Below are 21,379 nucleotides of genomic sequence, written 5' to 3'. Positions count from 1 at the left end.
TAATTATTTTTTATTTCCCAATTTTGGTACACTTACTTATAAAGGATAAATTTTAAATATGTGCAGGTTTGATTAGCCGTTTTAATTTAATTTAAAAAGCTATCTTATTGGAAACTCAATGATACCATTAATTTTAAATGTTTTTTTGTCGGGACTATTGTAATCCTTCACAATAAAAACAATTTATTATTATAAACCCAAGCTGTTTTGCAGTGTTCCAACCCTTTATTTGTGTAATCTGTTCTCGTTTTTTTACAAAAGCCAAAAAACTAGCCACAATGTTTTGACAGCTAATTGACAATCAGAGTAGGACTAAAAAGTAACTTGCTGCAAATCGCATTATAGCCTCTACGCTATTAAATTGAAAAGGGTTTTCCAGGCAGGAACTGGCCAACACAAACAGACACATACATCCACACTAGCTCGATTCTGCGAGACGGACAGTTAAATGAAATGCCAGAAAAGAGCAATTCAGATTGAGGCAGACGGCCATTTTACTCATTCAACTGTCAATTTTGAATAATAGAGCAGCAGAATGGCGCAACAATAAGAGTGGAAAGGGTTTCTGAGGGGGCAGTCGGTGGCTGGACGAGGACCAAGGACCAAGTACCAAGTACCAGAGGCGGTGACATTTTCTCGTAATTTGTGCAGAAACCTTCTGGCTTCCCCCATCCGTTCGGTTCGGTTTTATTTGGTTGGAAACGAGATGTGGGGAGGCCTCAACCCGTAAGCATTTCATTTCAATTTGCTGAACATCATTCAGTCATTCAGTCACTTTGTCCGGACTTGGCCCCACACGCCCCACCGCTCCCCCTTTCGTACTGCCAATGGGAAAAGTTTCCTGCAATTGAAGCTCCGTTTTCTAATATCGTTGTAAGTATTATTATTATCATTTCCGCTGCTCGAACCGTTTGAATGAAAAGTTAATTGAAATCAAAGTAATGGCCACTGCCTGACAGGACCCGGTATCAAGGACCCGGGACCTTATCAGTTCGCACGACGAATGTAAAATAAATGGGAAATTTGTTAAAAGCATCTCGCATTAAATTGCATTTCTCAAGTGCTAATGGCCACGTTAATGAAATGGGCTCTCTGGTTCCTTTTTGTTTCGCCCACTCCTTTTATCCGGCTTCCTTTTCCGAGCTATTTCATTAGCGCTTTTCATTTGCATTGGGCCAAAATCAAATCAAATGAGATCGAACAACACTTCAATAAACTAATGAAATCATTGTTGATCTAACAAGAGTTCGGGTCAGTTTTTGGTTTAGTCCATTGATGGTAGAGTGAATACAGCGAAAGTTGAAACTTCTCTACAAAATGGTTTCAAGCTGAATGCAAACAACAATTTCAATGATAGCTGAGAATAGGGATATAAGTAACAGGAAACCATTTAAGTCTCTTATTTTTGGTTTATTTAAAATTTCTGAGAAATATTGCTTTTACAGACATATAGGAAATGGTTTCGCCTTGAATCAAACCTTTAAAGTTGAAAAGCACTCGGTAGAGAAAGTGACGTGCATTCCATTCACATATCCCAAAAATATTACCCATTTTTTTAACGATTTCCCATTTTTTCTCTTTCTTTGACAGATGCACCATCCCATTCAGATGAAGCCGGCGGATAGTGAGAACAGAAATGGTAAGTCCCTCTTTAGACGTCCCTTCGGGGTATATTTGTCCCTCCTCCGTCCCTTGTCCCTCTCTACGTTCAGTTGATTGCTAGTTCCCGCTTTTTTTATCAGTGTATATCAGCCTTTTGGGCTTAATCACAAGCAAGGATAAGGGGATGTAGTGTCTGTATTTGATTACACAAAACAACACATGGAAAAGAATTCGAACAGAGAATACGGCAATGGAAATGAATAATGCTCAAACTGACAGGACGGGTCGGAAAAAAGGCGGAGGAAGAAGGCTAACTGGCTACAATCGTGTATTAGTTGGATTGTGTGAGACCAATAAATCGATTAGGATATGTGCTGAAAAGAAAAGGGAAAAAGCATGGAAGTCATTCGTTGAAAAAATTCCAGCAAAAAGTTGATGCCCAAACCCGGGAGCGATGAAATATTACTCTTAGGAAAAAGGTAGCTAAGGCGTGGCACTCTTTCAGAAAATTCGTAAAGCTTTGCGGCATTTATTTTTTTTAAGGTTCTGAAACTCTTTTAAACTTCCTTTAAAAACTAATATTAAGCTGAAAATGTATATTAAAAAGCCAATTATATGAATGTTCTCTCAAGAAGGGGATCAAAATTTAAATTCAAAGGAATTACTTTTCTTTGAAAGTTCTATTTTTCTTTTAAATTTCATATAAGTTCGCTTCTACATCTTTCAGTCCGCAATTCAAATCGGAAAATCTTTATGTCGTCTTTGGCCTATCGCACAAATTGGACGGCGATTGGCCCTTGTGTCCTCCTTGTGTCTCCTTCTGGCACTCCGCTTATGCGCTGCATTTCCGCTTCCGTTTTAGAACGAGTGTGTGTGTGTGAGGGCAGCAGTGCGTGCTTGTGTAGTAGGAAATATACTGACATGGCCCACTGTACGACATATGATGTAATATATTCATACGACACCCACTGTACTATAGAATAAGCGGGAAACCTAGTTTAAGTTAACTGTAAACGTTATATTGTCATCCCTTTCTACCGAGTACTGCAGCATAAGAGATCGCAGATAAGTATACCTGTCTCGCTCACTCAGATGAGCGAGAATAAGGAAGAGGGAGAATCGTTGCGGCACTCGGTGTTATGCGTTCAAGGAAAGCGGTTGTGAAATTATAAAATAAAGAAGTTAAACCGAAACTATCGCCGGAGTACATTTATTTGCCTATTACAATATCAGAAGTGGTTCTTACTCAAAATGCCTGACATCGATCTAAACCAATTCACGGTAGTTCAGTTAAAAAACTGGTTAAATGTGCTCGGGCTGCAAACCTCGGGCTCGAAAGCAGAGTTGATGGCGCGTCTGCAGGCCCTATCATCAGAGGCACGGGGTGATCCACCAATTGGAGCTCCATTTAACAGCCAGCAGCCGCCAGAAACCGAAGTAGAGGGAGCCGCATCATTGCCGCTGCAACAACATTTGGAAGGCGCACAGGAAGCTTTGTTCGACTCTGGTACGATGACGTCACAGGCAGTGGACGGTATACGCACGGAGAACGTTTCTCTGGTAGATATCGAAAGGGTGAAGCTGCAGAAAATTCTCGACGAAATCGACGCAAAAAAGGCCATATTGCAACAGCTTCAAGCGGAGATCGCTGACGTCACCAGGGACAAGCCAAATCATGCTCAGCAAGTCCATGACGTCATCGAAAGCAACATCGAAACTTCTGGAAACCTTAACAGTTTCGCTTGCATCGACGCTGTTAACGCTAACAGCGCCAGGGTTAACAGCGCCAGGGATAGCTTCGATATCGATAATTTTAGTGTTGGAAAGCACGCCACAGACAGTGCTGATCAATGCCAGCTTACAAATGTAAACAAATTGTTAGAATCTCCAGCAACAGCACTCGCACTGGCAAAGGACGTAACAATGGACTACGACGGCAACTCGTGTGCCCGTAACTGGGTCACACAACTGCAAAACATTGCGCAGGTGTACAATTTGGACTCGTTCGTGGTGCGTATGCTCCTCATTGCCAAACTAAAAGGAAAGGCCCAAATTTGGCTGCACGCAAACGCAACACGCATTTTGGAGCCAACCGACCGCCTTTGTGAGCAGCTGATCCTAGCATTTGCATCTAAGATGTCAAAGGGGGAGCTAAGGAACGCGTTCCAAAGTCGACAGTGGCGTTCAGGAGAAAGGTTCGCTTCTTATTTCGAGGAGAAAATTATGCTGGCCAACGATATAAACATCGACAAGGAGGAGCTCATCGAAAACATCATCGAAGGAATTCCGGCACCAGGGCTACGCGACCAAGCTCGCATACAATGTTTCGCCGAACCTGGGCAGATTTTGGAAGCTTTCTCAGGAATCCGTTTACCTGAACGAAAGCAGGAAGTCAATTCTTCGCAGCGCTCTTCCGGAAAGGTTGCAGACACAAAGGACTTCCGTTGCGCCAATTGCAACTCAAAAGGCCACTACGCCAAGGACTGCCAGAAACCGAAACGAGAGCCCGGATCGTGCTACGCATGTGGCAAATTTGGACACTTTGTGGGTCAGTGCCCTGAGCGCAAGAGCGCAAATACAAACAAATACGTAAGATACATACAAATATTTTTTTACAACAGTCCTAAAACCCCATTAATTGCAGCATGCCTCATAGACACTGGCAGCCCAATATCATTCGCCAAAACAGGTGTTATATCCTCTAAAATTAAGATGGAGTTCGTTTCTGAAGACTACTTTGGGCTGAATAAAAGCCAACTGAAAATCTATGGAAGAATACTTTGTTACATAATTAAAGAACGATTAAAATGTCATTTTTACCTGTATATTGTGCCCAATGAGTCTATGAGTCATGAGGTTGTTCTTGGGCGGAATTTTATGGATGCTTGCAATTTAGAATTAGATTTAAGCACCTTAAAAATGATCACGATTGAGCCTGCGAATGCCGATTGCAATGGAAATATATGCAATGCTTGGGAATTTAAACTAACACATAATTTAGATGTTAGCAAGAAACCGGAAAGTGCTATCGAAATTCTGAAGGATACAATTAGTGATACAGTTAGAGAAACAGTTAGTGATACAGTTAGAGAAACAGTTAATGATACAGTTAGTGATACAGTTAGAGAAACAGTTAGTGATACAGTTAGAGAAACAGTTAGTGATACAGTTAGTGATACAGTTAGAGATACAGTTAGTGATACAGTTAGCGAAACAGTTAGTGATAAAGTTAGCAAACCAATTAGTGATAAGGCTAGAGAAACAGTAAAGGATTCAGTTAGTGATAGAATTAGAGAAACAATTAGTAATACATTTAGTAATTCGATTAATGATTTTTTAAGCAAAGCAGTGCATGATACAGTTATACAAGAAATTGGTGATACAGGTACTGAAAAAGTTAGTTTTAAAGACTTTGAAACAATAAATGTTTCGATCGGGGATACAGACAACCCTATAATTAGTAAGGCAACCTGTCCGGCTGCCATCGACGAAGTTAGTAAGGGCGATGTAGTCAATAACAAAAATGAAAGCAATATGTCTATAACGATTCGGGAAATGCTAAGCATAAACTATATGGATGACGAAGACACTGATTACATATGCGGTACAATTGATAATCAAGATCTTTTACCTCAATTAAAAGAGATAATTGAACACAATTACATTAGGGTAGAAAAACCAAAGGAACCGGTTATTAAAAGTGAGATAAAACTTAATTTAGAAAACTCGAAACCGTTTAGTTGTGCTCCGCGGCGGCTTGCCTATGCGGAAAAAGAAAAACTGCAAAAACTATTGGACGATTATTTAGAAAACGGGATCATTCAACCAAGCCAGTCTGAATATGCTTCTCCTATAGTTTTAGTGAAGAAAAAAACCGGAGACATACGACTTTGCATAGATTTTAGAAAACTTAACAAGGTTTTAATCAAAGACAATTACCCTATACCGCTTATCGATGACCTGTTAGACAAGTTAGCTAATAAAAAAGTATTTTCAAAACTTGATCTAAAAAACGGTTACTTTCACGTTTTTGTCAATAAAGAATCAATTAAGTATACTTCTTTTGTAACACCGTTAGGCCAATTTGAATTTCTTAGAATGCCAATGGGTCTGAAAACGGCTTCAGCAGTTTTTCAAAGGTTTATAAATAAAATCTTCGATGACCTTATTAGAAAGAATCAAGTAATCGTGTACATGGACGACATTATGATCGCCAGCAAAGATGTTAATGAACATTTTCAGATTTTAAAGGAGGTGTTTCTCAGACTTGCTAAGAATAAGTTGGAACTACGTATGGATAAATGTGAGTTCCTACAACAGAGTATTAAATATTTGGGTTTCATTATAAACGGCCAGGGCATCAAAGCTGATGATAAAGGAATAGAGGCAATCCAAAATTTTCCGATACCAGACAAAACGCAACATGTTCAAAGTTTTTTGGGCTTATGTTCTTATTTCCGTAGATTCATTAAAGATTTTTCGACTCTAGCCAAACCTTTATATGATCTCTTGAGAAAAGACGAGAAATTCCATTTTGGAGAAAAGGAAATGAGCTGCTTTATGATGCTTAAAAATAAGTTAGTTGAAGCACCAGTGTTAGCCTTATACAACCACAAAGACGAGGTAGAGCTACATTGCGATGCCAGCTCTCTTGGTTTCGGAGCCGTACTACTCCAAAAGAAAGAAGATGGAAAATTGCACCCCATCTTTTATTTTTCCAAACGCACAAGCATTGCTGAATCGAAATACCATAGTTTTGAGCTTGAAACCATGGCCATTATTCACGCATTGCGTAGATTTAGGATATATTTATTTGGTAGACATTTCAAGATTATTACTGACTGTAACTCGCTAACGTTAACACTTAATAAAGTCGAACTGAATCCGCGTATAGCTAGATGGGCATTAGAGCTACAAAATTATGACTACGATCTAATACATAGGGAAGGAAACAGAATGCAACACGTTGACGCCCTTAGCAGATGTACAAACATTTTAATAGTGGAAACAAATTCATTTGAAGACAATCTGGTTATTTGCCAAGCCAAGGACCCAAAAGTTCAGAAGATAAAGAAACAGTTAGAGGAACATGAGCACAAATTATTCGAAATGAGAAACGGAATAGTCTATAGAAAGAGCAACGATGACAGATTGTTATTTTACGTACCTATTGATATGGAAGAGCATATACTCTTCAAATACCACAATGAAATCGGTCATATAGGGAGAGACAAAATGTTAGATATTATTGCAAAGAGTTATTGGTTTCCAAACGCCAAGGAGAAGTGTGTAAGCCATATAAACAATTGCCTAAAATGTGTAGCATTTTCCCCCAATACAGGTAAAGAAGGATTTTTACATTCAATTCCAAAAGGTAGTAAGCCCTTTGAACTTATCCACATTGACCATTATGGTCCAGTCGATTCGGGAAGATCAAAGAAACATATATTTGTCGTCGTTGACGGTTTTACTAAGTTTGTACGTTTATATACCACAAAGACAACAAATACCCGAGAAGTTATCATAGCCCTTAAGGATTATTTTAGAGCATACAGCAAGCCCAAATGTATTATTTCGGATAGAGGAAGCTGTTTCACTTCCAAAGAGTTTGACGACTTTATGTTAGAATTTGATATTAAGCACATGAAAATAGCTACAGGATCACCTCAAGCAAATGGCCAGGTAGAAAGAATAAACAGAAGTCTAGGACCAATGATAGCCAAACTGGTTGAGCCAGAGAAAGGTATATACTGGGACTTAGTAATAGATAAAGTAGAACATGTGCTAAATAACACCCAACATCGCAGTATTAAACAAAGTCCAAGCAAAATGTTATTCGGTTTAGAGCAAAGAGGAAAAGTAGTAGACGAATTAAAAGAAAAGCTTGAAGAATTAGAGAATGCACCAGAAGACAGAGACCTGGAAAACGTTAGAATCAAAGCAGAAAAATGTCAGGGAAAAGCACAAGCATACAATAAACTGCAATATGATAAGAAAGCTAGAAAACCGTCACAGTATAAAAAAGGAGATTATGTAATGGTCAAGAATTTCGATAGCACAACTGGCGTCTCTAGAAAGTTAATTCCAAAGAATAAGGGCCCGTATGTAATTGCAAAAGTACTAAGAAATGACAGATTTTTGTTAAAAGATGTTGAAGGATTCCAGGTATCACGCAACCCTTACCAAGGTGTATGGAGCATTAATAATATTAAACACTGGGTAGGTTCCAAAAAGAAATAGAAAAAAAAAACCATTGTAAAATATGTTATATATAATAATCATTACTTATAAGAAAAATTTATAAGAATTGCAACACATTTTGTAAATGAATAAATAAACTTTAATTAATGTTCACAGTGATCAGGGGATCATACAGTCAGGATGGCCGAGTTGTAGTAGGAAATATACTGACATGGCCCACTGTACGACATATGATGTAATATATTCATACGACACCCACTGTACTATAGAATAAGCGGGAAACCTAGTTTAAGTTAACTGTAAACGTTATATTGTCATCCCTTTCTACCGAGTACTGCAGCATAAGAGATCGCAGATAAGTATACCTGTCTCGCTCACTCAGATGAGCGAGAATAAGGAAGAGGGAGAATCGTTGCGGCACTCGGTGTTATGCGTTCAAGGAAAGCGGTTGTGAAATTATAAAATAAAGAAGTTAAACCGAAACTATCGCCGGAGTACATTTATTTGCCTATTACACTTGTGACTTCGGAATTTCTTGTTGTTTTCGGCATTGCTCGAGTGCAACGGAAATGTTTAGGGCACCGCTCGCATTCACCTCGATGTCCATCGATTGTTGTTTCCCTTTGAGTTTTCCTATTTTCCCCCTTGCATAATTGCCTTCCTTCGCTTTCGATAGCGTACAAGTGGCTCAAGGGCCAACTACCTCGCAGAGAGCACTTTTCTGCCCCATCCACCATATATCCAACTGATCCGAAAGCCATTTGGGCGTATTCTTGCCGCTGCTTTTGTTTCTCCTCGATTGCGTCAAGTGTGTACGCGTGACAAAAATAAATCACAAAATTAAAAATACGTAACACGGAAATTTTATGCTAAATTAACGAAAAATTGGCACTCATCTGAGCGAGAATCTCTCTCAGTTTCTCTTGGTTTTGACTTAGCTCTCGGTTTCGCCGTTTAATAAACGAAATGTTAACAAAAAGCGTCACTAAAATTAAGATTAACGGTCAAGTGTGCGAATGCAACAAAAAATTGGCCAACATTTAATTTGGCGGGCAGTGTTCGGTACACCAAAAATGTTCAAAATGCACTCAAAATCTATTTTGCCTTAGATTGACAGGAAGTTAGTTGTGAATGAGAACATAGAAGGCTTCTGATCTAATAAGTTAAAGATAAATACTCTTTGTAAGTTAAAGACGGTTTAAGCACTTACAAAAATGGAATATATCGTTTAAACTTAATTTAATAAAATATCTTTAAAGCCCTAAAACAAGATACATATTTAACATTAACCTCAAATAAATAAATTAAAAGTAATTTTCTAGAATATATCCAAAAGCTATTTAATTTGTCAAAGCCAAATATAAGCCAGTAGTGCAAGACATATTACCTGCTTTCCATAGTGTATTAGCCAAAAACAAATGCCAAACATTTTCAAATGCCACACAAATTTTGGGAAATGCAACAAGTGCAAGATTCGCCTAGTACACACAAGTATTCCCTCTCTCTCACTCTCTTTCTCCCTATCTCTTTCACTCCGTATATCCCTCACTCTCTCTAGAACCGTGCGTGTTGTGCGAAATGTTTTGGCGACACTTGACAAAATGCCAGAAATTCTAAATACTTTTAGCTGCCGTTTGTCGTCGTCTGTGTAGCTGTCCGCCTTTTTAGCCTGCCCTTTTGGCTTGGCTTAGTTGCCGAGTTGTTCAGGATGCCTTATTTTGTTGCTGGTGCTGCCGGCATCTTCTGGCCATCGATTGTCCCCCTCCCTTTTAGACTTTTTGGCCAACTAGCCACATGCAAAATCATCCCAAACTAATGAGATGCAAGTAGATACTCTCAGGCACCATTTTATTTATGAACACACTTTTATTGCTATGCCTCTTGGCTTTCGAATTAATGGGCTCAATAATTTGCGAATTGTCAGACGTCGACAACAAAGAATCAATTTTCATTTTACCACTAGAATGGGATGTCGAGAAAATACAGATATTGAGACAATTCAATAAAGTACTACAAAGGTCAAAATTTTCTAGTTATAATTAATTCATAACTCAATACATATATTAATAATAATAAATTATATTTTAGGGCGAATATTTTTTTTTGTGTCAGCCCCATAATTAAAACTAAAATAAGACTTAAGACCGATATAAAAAAAACGTAATTAATCTTTTCTGACACTTTAGGATTCGTAAGATTCTTCAGCGAGTAAATTAATGTTTCTGTGGCGGTATCTTCAGATCTGAGAATGCATTTTCATGTTTGCAGTTTCAGCCCACAGATGTGTGTGACCCGATATCCGCGAGATACTCAGAAACTCAACTGCCGGTCGCATTAGCACACTTTTCGATTCAATTATTAAGCGTTCTGCGGGCCTGGCTGCGAAAACAAAGCGCTTTTCTATGTTCACTGAGTTTTCTGGCCCCGAACAGCTCTTCAATTGATTTTCGAGCTCCCCGCCTGACGTGATCGCTCGTTTAGCCAGATACAAAGATACAGATACATCTGCAAGATACACAGATATACGGCCAGTAATTTTGTAGCTCTGATGTTAATTGCCCGCGTCTCGAAACCTTTTAGGTCGTCGCGATCTTGTCAAGTGAGCACACAACTTTGACTTGGCATTAAATGTGTTAGAAGAGGCGGTTGCTGTTGCTTTTGCTGGTAAATCTCGGGATGGGTTTGCACATGAGGCGTGAAAGGGGGCGGGGCTGGGGGAAAGCGGGTGGTGCCAACTCGTTTGGGAAGACGTGTGAAAGAGGTTTCAGCAAAATGTGCAATGATTTATGTAATGTCATTTTAGCTAAAGCTGCTGTAAATCGTTAAACTTATATGCGGTATTTATGAATTGACAATGTATTGTTCACTTGACAACTATTCAAAGCCAAATGAGCTAAAGAGAAATACTACACCCAGAAAAAAAATGTAAGGACCAAGCCCTCCCGTGATCAAAAAGTGCGTAAGCTCAATTGTGAGTAATTCATAAGAGCTCTTTAAAAAATGCAACTAAAATTTTAGGTTTGATTTTCAGACGTAAAAAAAATGTGTTGAACATAATCTAAGAACAAAAAATGTGTTCATTACTTGATGTCGTCGCTGAACTGCACCAAATAAGAACTCCCACATGTTTCCCAATTTTTTGTATTATAGCTTACTATTCTCCACATTATTTCTGGGTTGCAACATACGGTTTAACAGATGGCATACTAGGCGCACTTGTTTTTATGACCGACTATCAACACTTCAGAACAGAGATCGTTCAAAACTATAAAGTTTTTAAAACGTTCAAATTGCAGAAAATTATCAAAGCTATAACCATTGTGGTTTAAATCTTGTTTTTTACGTTATATTTTTATGTGTGTTTTCAAATGGCGCACTTCATATAAAAATACAATTTTTTAAAAAGTTGTATCTATCTAAAGACTTTGAGCTGTTGATAAATACAAATTGAAAATTCTGAAATTATTTATATAAATTTTGTTCAGGTATTTTATATGTACATAATTGATTATATTTTTAAATATAATAACTTACAAATTATTAAAAAAAACTTTGAAAATGTAATTGCTAACACACTTAAACTTTGTATCACCATTTGAACAGAAATAGGTTAATAAAACATATAATGATCATATCCATTTAAAAAATTCTTGGAAACGAAGCGATTAATATCTATTTTCAACCTATGTATATTGATTATACCACTTTATAATATGGTGCTTATCCCGATGTATCCCATGATACGCAGTTAGTTAACTTAGAAAAACCGCGTATCCGCTCCACGACACGAGTAGGAAAACCGCTGAGTCAACCCGGCGTTGATCCGAAAGAGAGGGCAATACGTCAGGAGAGAGAGACGGGGAGAGAGAGCGGGAGCCAGAGCCAGAGCGGGAGAGCGCTACTCATATGTACTGAAAACTGTCAACTGACGATGACTCCCCAGCAAACATAAATAAACAAACAGCCAAAGGCAACGAGCGTGGCTAATTGGCTTTCATGTGAGCGAGCCACAAGTGTCCGCAACAGCTGTTTAGAGAGAGAGCTACGGAGGTGGATAGAGAGAGACGGAGAGAGAGCCGGCAAGAGCGGCGTTGCCAGCGGCAAAAGTATCTGTATCTCAAAGTGCAGCGCAATTAATCGCGGGGCAAAGTGAAGTGCCCGCGGGCTTTTCAGTCGATCGGTGATCGTCGATCGGGAACCATTATTCGTTATTCGCCAGTCGATAGTCGCGCTCAGCTATCCGAAAGATACGTGCCGTAGTTTGTCATTCATTCGCGGCACGATCTCCCTATCTTCGTATCTTCACCGCACTTTGTGGTTGGTCAACTGTAAATGAAATTCTTTAAATTAAATCTACGCCAGCCGCAAGACTTAATTGAAAAACGAAACGCTCGTCCAGTGTATCTTGAAGATATTGATAAACTATTGGCACAGCCAATTGATTGAATCGTTCCCCGTATGACTCGATATACGTTTATACGTGTGGATTGTACTTAATCATCGTTGATTTGGTTATTAAGAAAACGATTTAGAAATTGACAACTGTGCGGTGCGCTAACAAATTGTTAATTTACTCAAAACGAGCAACTATAAAGTGTTATAAAGAATATTAAATAATTAAACATGTGGAAAGAATTTCATAGAATTTTTGTATTGTTTTAAGGAAAACAAATCTCTATTTCTATATTATAGTAGAATGCTTTTAAAGCTTACATTTTTTTTAACACGGTTCCTAAATGGCTAGTCTATAGATGTCTTAAAAAGATCTTTAGTAATTATTGAAATTATGAAACATTTCATGAAAAAATTAAAAAAAGGGAAATCAGATCGTTCCATTTGTGTATATAGACAGACATTTTCACTTAACACAGCATTTTTAGGGGCTGTTAAAAAGCGAATTTAAATCCAAAATAAACACAAGTTTCTAAAAAAAAGTATTATAAGCATTGAAAGAATGTTTGCAAATGTCTTCAAAATGTCACATTCCTTTTGTATTTCCTTGGTCCAATTAGATAATTTCCATTTACCCATAATTCAAAATTTAGCCACATTAAGTTAATAGCCTTGCTAAATCTACCGAAAATATCGGGCAAGCATACCTCGGACATATTTCAATTTCGATTTCTTGGGGGTGCCCGAAATAAATGCCATTAAAACATTAATTTCCTATGCCAGAACGGCACAAGCGGTCGCAGCTCATTCGATTGGATTTGTCATCCCGTTTGGCAATTGCCAAAAAGTAAACACGGCAGAAATGACAACAGAAAAACGATGAAATCGAAAACGAAAACAATATGCAAAGCACTTCCCAAACGAATAATTAAGCGAAAAGGAGCAAAAAGCCAGCTAAATAAATTATAATCTCGGCTGCAGTTTGAGTCATTCTGCGCCGGCTTCTCCCAGATTCTCTTCATAGTTTCTCAACTTCTCTCTGGCGAACCGGCTGCGGTCTTAACCAGTTTTATTTTCATTTCAATTTCATTATTATTATTTTTGCGCAAAGAAATTAGCCTTTCCTCCATGCTTCTGTTTATATAAGCCAAGTCAGCTGTTTGGTGTTTTGTTTGCAGTTTGTTTTGCTTAGGCCATCTCGTATCTGTATCTCTACAAGGGGGCTATAGATTCTAGGCGCAGATTGCGTGCCGTTTGCGATCGAGTGGTATGCGAAGAATGCCTGCCACTCAAATTGGAGAAATTTCGCTGGTTGCGTGTTGAAAGTGCGTTGCATTCTGTGTTGCAATTGCAGTTGCATTTGCAGCTGCAGTTTGTCATGTGTGGCACAAGACATTTCTTACGCTTGACGAGCGGTAATTGAAATATGTGAATAATTGCTAGATTTGTGAGCCAAAATGGCAAACCGCATGAAGAAAGATGCATGGGAAAGCCGGGAAAGATGACAAATGGCCGGGGAAATCTCTCCACATGGAGTTGGTTTATACATACTGGGGATACTTAGGCAATGGAGCTTAAAGATTGATATAGCGCTGGTTTATTTCGGGGAATCGTTCGGAGAAGCGCTCGTTAGTATGCAATTTTCATGGGAGCAAAACCTGTTAGCTATTTTAAATCATTTTGATTTTATTTTCATACGCTAGATATTTATTAAGCCATTAAGTCATCTCTAACACGGCAAAATAAATACTTCACAAATTAATAACACTAATTCGAATGCTTTTAAATCACTTTCCAAGGTCGATACTAGATAATTCAGTTGATATTCAAGATACATTTGGATAAGGATTTTTAAACGAGTAAGTTATAGGTAAAAGTAATTACAGAAGTTTCTACTTAAATAAATGAACCGTATCTCTTAAATTGAACCTAGACTGAAGCTCAAGATTAATTCTTAATTCCTCTGTTGTAATGCTTGCATTCATTCATTATTGCTAAGTTCCTCGTCCAAACATTTATCATATTTCTTAAGCAATCCATATTGCACAAATCTCTCTGCAGCATGAATTGCAATACCTTGGCAATTGTCATTGTTTGAGTTAGAATTATGCATATTTTCATGGACCTTTGTGGCGGCGAGCACAATGGACCGTCTAGTTCTTCTCGGACCTCCAATTAGGTGTAGACAATGATGGGAAAAAGTGCTGTCAAGAACGACATTGTGCAGTGTTCAAAGTGCTTGGAGACAACAATTAATTGAAGAAATCACGCACGCCCATGGGGCCGAAGGGGCTATAAATTCTATGGAAATAGGGTCTGGGGAGGGGGCGGGGCCCCCAGAACAAAGCAGAGGCGCAAAGTGAATGACAACCAATTCCATGATGACTTCTGATGGACAAATACGGCTAACGGGCTCTATGACCCAAAAGAATGGAGGAACACTGTGACATGTTTTGCATACTAACAGATACCAATTTTATTATGTATGCCCTGCAGTTGTTGCCGTCTTTATGGGATTCTTTCACTCCAATTGTGGACGTCAGGGCAGGGTCCTTCTCGTTTTTGCCCTCCCTTCAATCAGGGAATTTTAATTATTATTTTCAATTATCGAAAATGGCCTGTGCGTCTGTTCTTTTCAAGTGTTTTTGCATTGTATCTCTGCAGCACTAGCTGTATCTGTATTCGTATCCATATCTCTGTCTGTAATTAGGGGGCGTATTGTTTTATAATTCCACCGCCCCTACGCCCCATATTCCAGCACTTGTTTGCGGCATATGGTTTGCCTTTGTTTTCCGTTTGATATTAATTAAATTTTGAATTTCATTCAGAGATAAGAACGAAAAGGCACTCTGGTCTGGTAGTTCCTAAAGCTGCATTCGCCCAAAAAATTGCCCTTCAGCAGTCAGCTGACAAAATTGTTTAAAATTGTCTGCTGAATTATGATCTAGCTACCAAATATTTTAGCTCTGAGCTGTTAACTGGTAAACAAACAACTACGGTGAATAAGACGATCTGTAGCTGACTGCTGAAATGCGAAACGAAAATAAACATAATGGGTAAGACGGCACCCCAAAGTTGGGGCCTCTCTCAAGTAGAAGTTCCGATTCAGGAATATGAGTAATTATGGAAATATATAAGCAATATGTCTGAAACGTGTAACAGATGCAATGGCGGATTTTATAGGAAAATGGGAAACTGGGAAACGCTTCATGAAAATTAAATATTAGAAGGGTGTATCTGTATGTACGTGTCAAAAATGTATCACAAAAGTATTTACCTTAAATATTGCGTTTGTTTAGTAAAACAATTAAAGTAAATAGTTAAACAATACAATAAAAATGTTATTGCCTGAAACCAATATACATTTATTAAAAGATATTGCTTTTTTATGACTCCAGTTATATTTATTAAATACATTTTAGATTTCTTTCCAACAGGAGTATTGATATTTTTCTTATTGAGTAAACTTAACTGCCAGCAATTCGAGCATTTATTGCCACGTTCTGCCGATTCCCTCAAAGTGTACTTTAAAACTCATTTAATCTATAGAATTTTCGCGTTTTCCCAAGCACATTTCCCCCAGCACGCTTTTCTTATTGCCAGTTTGACACAAGCCCGAAAGGCAATGGCATTAACGATAATATTTTTTGTATTCGAACTGTTTGCCGCTGTTGCTGTTGCTTTTGCTTTGACGTCGCCATGCGGCTCATCGTGAACTGAGTACACAATGGCTAAAGTACATACCAGATACAACTACAACTACAAAAATCAAGTAAAATAAACCGCAGAACGAAGCGCAAAAACGGCAGCGAAAAAATAAGCGTCGCCAGCAGTTTGTCACTCAATCGCCCAGACATCAGTCGCGTTTTCGGATCGACTGCGAAAAAAACCCAGCGCCGAAAAATAAATAGCAGAAGCAAATCGCTTAAATTCTCGACGAGTATCTAACAGATACTCTCAAATCGGAGACGTGTCGCCGTAATCGGAGAGAAAAAGAGCGATTTGTGAGCCAAACAGAAATTACAATTGCCGCGCACGCGCGTGTCAAAGTTTAAGTTCAAGACGTGCGATCAATTCCAGGTATCTTTCGGATCGAGATACGCTACGATCTACAATTTGCAGTCTGTCAGTGAAAATCGTTAGGAATACGCAAATTAAGCGCAGTTTTGAGTGTGTAAATAAGACTTTGAAATGCACATAGCATTTGCATAATTAGTGGACGATAAGAACTTTGCTTGGCTCAGTCGAAAGTACAGTGAGCACTGCTTAGGGGTTATGACATTTATGAAGTGGGTTAAGTCTGGCTAAGTCCAGAAACAGAATATAATATCTTGCTGTTTCAGACTTTGCAATTCATTAAAATTTAATATTAATAAGTTTTTCCATAACTAAAGCCATTGTAGCCATTAACCACTATCAATATATATCGTGAACTTGTTGCCTAACTCTATTTACCTGTGAAAAGCAGCCTCAGTAATCGAAAATAATTGAATTCACACTGAATACAGAACAACTGATGGGCTTTTGCACAAAATTGGATGGAGAGATGGGTGGTGGTGGGGGTAAGACCGAGTAAGCTGGCAAATTTAACAGACAAAAAAGCGATTTCCGATCCAATTGGCGTTCCGGTCGAGTGATTCGAGTGTGTGAGCTTGGAGCTGGGTGTGTCGGGCCATAAATAGCCTCGGATGAAGGCTGTCGATGAGCTCTGCCCCTTGAGCACCCTTCGTCACCTTGCCGCGACACACTCTCACCTACAAGGTCAACCTTTAGACCCGAACTCATCATCCATCTAGCCGATTAAAATATATTAACTCCATAACAAACAGAAAGCCGAAAAACGCTTACAAAACCTCAAGTACAAAATTCCACTAATTGTAATCCGATGTTCCTTCACGTAACACTTTTTGAAACGAAAATGAATCATTGGACTCGGAAAAACTGTCCCTCAGAAAATAATCACTGAAAGCGAAGTCAACAAACGGAAATTGTCACTTGTCAAATTTTCTTTCGGCTTTCATTTTTGAGGAGCCTCACACGAGGCAAACGCCACAGAAAAGAAAACCTGAGTGCAGGCCGTATTAAATACAACATGTCAACGGCTCGTCAAGACCTCAAGAAGTCAAATAGGTTTTTCGGGAATCTTGAAAATATTTTAAAATTTGCACAACAAAATTGGGAATGCAGAGTTTAAACAAGAGAGAAATGTCAATTTCAATATTACAAAAATTTGTCACAAATTGTCTTATATATAAAGAGTTGCTTTAAAAAATAATTGATAACATAACTACATTATTATTACATAATAAATACATTTTCTTGACGATTTCATTTGGTTACATATTTCAATTTAGAAAAGGAGACTGCATTCAGATATTCTATTTGATTGATTTGACTAAAATTCTCTCAATGATTGTTATGAGTTGAAAATTCTCAAATATTAAAAGCCTTTTATAGAAATTACATAATTGTGCTGAAATATTTGCTTCCGCCTTGTATGTGTCTTACTCCGAACCTCAAACTCACTTTTGATATTCCCCTAAACCGAAACCTCCACATTAGATTTGATCATGCTTCGAATGGCCCGCTTATAATGGAAAAGCGTAACTTTCCGCTCTGAATATTTTCATTTAGCTGCAATAATAACAACAACCACAAAGGAAACAACAGCCAACAACAAGCCACATGAGGTGCTGTGGCAGAAGCAAAGTTCAGAGTGTAAATGCGAAGTTTATGTGATAATTGCGAGCGAGTTTGTTGCCAAGTAAATTGCACCTCGAAGCGCATGGGACAGCCAGATAATAACACAAAGTTTACGCAAAAGTGGGTTAGAAAATTTTAAAATTCAAAACTCCAAGCCGTCTAATCAGCTCACTTGGAATAAAATTACTCCACAATTTAAAATCGTCTGGTGCGCAGCGAAGCGTTAACAAAATGATTACGAAAATGTCACAGAGGAACACATGTATATATAGTAATAGCCATTCGGGCCACGAATCAATTGGTTTCGCATATGTCGCAACCATCAACAGAAAACTGTTCCACTTTGGGCCACCTGCAAAATGGAAACTCTCGTCAATATTTGCACTTTCTTCTGAGTTACATTCCAAGAAGAGAGAAGATGCCGAGCGGCGGGGAAACTTGTCTATTTACGCATATTTATGTCTATATGCTGGCCATGTACAAACAAGAAGCCATCAGCTTCGACATCAGCCGCAGCATCATCTTCTTTAGGCAGTCTGTCAATAGACAGAAACGTCAATTTCAGTTGGGTCAGAAGAAATTGAAAATAGACAGTCGAGGCAGGTGGCGAGGGGCAATGTGGGGCGGGGAAAACTACAAATTAGAAAATAGGAGCACTCCCAGGAATTATTCATATTTCACAGAACTGTGAAGCCGCAAAATCAAATCAAACCAATGTTCAACAAATTGGAATTCGTTTTGAACCAATTTCAACATTTTTTTTACTCATGTGTTTAAACTATTTTTCTTCTATTAGCAATTTTTTATTTAACTTTTGTGAAACGAACAAAAAATTTGTATTGTAAAAACAATAATCGTAACTAGTTTGAAAGTCAATTAATAATAATTACCTTTTAGTTTGAGTATTATAAGATAATCTAGGACAACCAAAGCATTTGCTTTTATACACAGGAGCTATAATAATGTTCGAAAGCCAAGTTATTGAAAATAAATAACAAAACATGGTACAAGTGGTAAAATGTGACTAAGTTTCTAAAAATTTCTTTTCCTAACCTGACATTTGAATGTTAATTGTTGAGCAGAATAACTAAATTCAACCAATATTTGATCTATTCGATACCTTCTGGGGGAACTTGCCAAGGAAAGAAACCGAAACTTCAGTGTCAAACAAATGTCGTTGTCGTATCTGGATAAATAAGCTTGAAATTTCACAATCATATTGTTCGTATATGTTTAGGTGTCGAACAGTTGTCGGTTTGTTTAGTTTTTCAGCTTGAAACTCCCCACATGAGTCTGCAGTTACCTATTTACCCTGAGTTTCCTTCTCATTTATTGTATCAACACAGACATCCGTCTCTTTAAACTCTGCTCGGGCTGATTAGAGCTTCACACAGGTGCTATATATACAGATAGGTAGAAAGCCCAGCAGATGGGAGTGGCTTAGTGCTAAGTTGCGACAATTGTGCATATTTTGACACAGAGAGAAATTCCTGAAAAACGTTCATACGCAAGGCAAATAATAGTTTTACGCTTTTAAGAGCTTTCCACAGTTTAATTACATTTTAAAAAGTTGATTTTATGGAACAAAGTAAATATTAAAAGATGCCATAATGCTTTTACACAAAATGATACCACTCAGAGAGTCATATGAACGGCTATAAAAATTGTTTAAGCGAAAGCTGGATGGATTAAAATTTTTTGTTTATTTACTTTGGATTTTTCAATGATTTTAATATCGATGGTGAGGCTCCTTAACGGACATTAAATGCAAAATCAAACAACTGCGCTGTGTGATCGCCATAATAATCGTAACAATAAAAACAAATATGGTCCATCTGTATGGCCAACCCGTACGGGCGGGTCATGTCCGTCCCATTAGCGCTCGGTGCGTTGATGGGGGATGTGCAACAAATTGAAAGTAAATAACACAGAACGACAATAAAAAATACTGCGTTATTGCGAAAGGCAAACTGCACTCGCCGGACAATATGGCAAATTAATTAGTTATACAAAAATGGTAGACCATAAAACGTTGTGCTAAAAAAGAGTGAAACGCGTGTGTGTGTGTTGCAAATAAAATTCAAATTATGCACAAGTGAATAATTGTGGCATTTTAATGGCAGCCCTTGCTAATACAGCTACAAATAAAATATTGCTTTTCGTTTTTAATTTAGCCCAGGAGGCCCATAAAAAAGCAAAGCAAAGTTTCAGCTAGACAAAAATATTTGAACCCTTCGACCTTTTTTTTCGTGTGTGTGGTGGCGCCATCTAGCGGCCAATAAATAACATGAAAAACCCAAATATCATGGAATGCAGCAATTCCTTAAACAACAATGGCGGCAATATCAACGGAAACGGAAGTGGAAATGGAAATGGCGGAGCTAGCGAGCAGCGCCCCCTATCGGCCAAACTCCATGCAGCATCTCCACCGCCCGTTGGCAGCAACAACAACAATAACATGATCGTCCGCTACAACAGCAAACTGAGCTCGGGCAGCTCCTCCGCGGACTCATCGCCGCCACATCATCAGCAGCACTCTCCACCACCGCTGCACCACCCCAGCCACCCAAGCCACCCACTCCACCCATCAGCCATGTCCACAAACATGGCCACAAATGGCCATCAGTTGTATCCGGCGATAACGGCAACGTATTGGCTACCGCCACCGAATCCGGCGCCATATTTAGTTCCAGGTAATTAGTGTTACTTGCACGGACCCCCGTTCAGCTAAGCCCGCGTACAGTGGGGCCTCCATAAGGTGGATCCTTTAAAAATCGTACACTTTTTTAGGGCAAACATTAATTTAATTGCTTAATCAGAAATGGTGCCCATTAGGCAAACATTACGCTTGAGCAGTTTAAATTTGCCATTTACACAATAATTTAAGAGGTAATTATATTTAACCAAAATTTTGGATGAAATATTAGAAAACAATAGGAAGCGCATTTTTTAAAATTTAATTATTTTTCCAGAAAATACTATTGGTGCTTAATATTGAAAAATATTGCCTTTTCTCAGAAATCAGGAATTAAAATTATACTATGCTTAAATAATCTTTTGGGTTCAAAGGATTAATTTTTGTTGTGGAGTTAGAATTCTCATATGTTTGGTAGAATTACCCAACTTATACAACTGCAATTTGTAATTAAAACAAAGCGATTTTTAATCAGATGAACAGAATAGATAATTGTCGATGATATTTTTGTCGTACGTATGTGACAGCTTATTTAACAAGTCAATTGACTAAGATAAATAATGTATAAAGCTTGCAAAGGTTATATTTACGGAACAACTCCATTAGTTTTTGCAACTTTTTGTAAGCAAATGATAAGTTGCGAATCTCCCCTCATCAAATTGCTCTTAGTGACCGTTTACTGTGGCATCTATTGTCTAAAACTCATTGCATTTCTGCTCTTTGGCAGCGGAAGCGCGTCGCCTGCAAAAACGTTGCAAATTATATTTTCGTGTTTATTGTGAAGCT

General features: G+C 38.2%; 1 protein-coding gene across 12 annotated transcripts in view; it reads left to right on the top strand.

Moving 5' to 3' along the window:
* The window catches only part of LOC119548647 (CUGBP Elav-like family member 1-B), a 67,275-nt gene that overhangs the window by 18,709 nt on the left and 27,187 nt on the right, over window positions 1–21,379 (top strand). For 7 of the 12 annotated variants that reach the window (XM_037856051.1, XM_037856054.1, XM_037856050.1 and 4 more), the window contains one exon: window positions 1,591–1,639. In XM_037856051.1, coding sequence (XP_037711979.1) covers window positions 1,591–1,639 — 49 coding nt within the window. Of the gene's footprint in view, window positions 1–1,590; window positions 1,640–11,968; window positions 12,132–16,025; window positions 16,276–20,072; window positions 20,592–21,379 lie in introns of those variants that run through there. The other 5 variants (XM_037856057.1, XM_037856058.1, XM_037856059.1 and 2 more) reach the window with 5 other exon arrangements.

The sequence above is a fragment of the Drosophila subpulchrella genome, chromosome 2L (genome assembly GCF_014743375.2).
Source record: "Drosophila subpulchrella strain 33 F10 #4 breed RU33 chromosome 2L, RU_Dsub_v1.1 Primary Assembly, whole genome shotgun sequence".
NCBI classification, from domain to species: Eukaryota; Metazoa; Arthropoda; class Insecta; order Diptera; family Drosophilidae; genus Drosophila; species Drosophila subpulchrella.
Note: the sequence above shows the minus strand (reverse complement) of the source record. Positions and strands in the feature narration are given on the sequence as shown.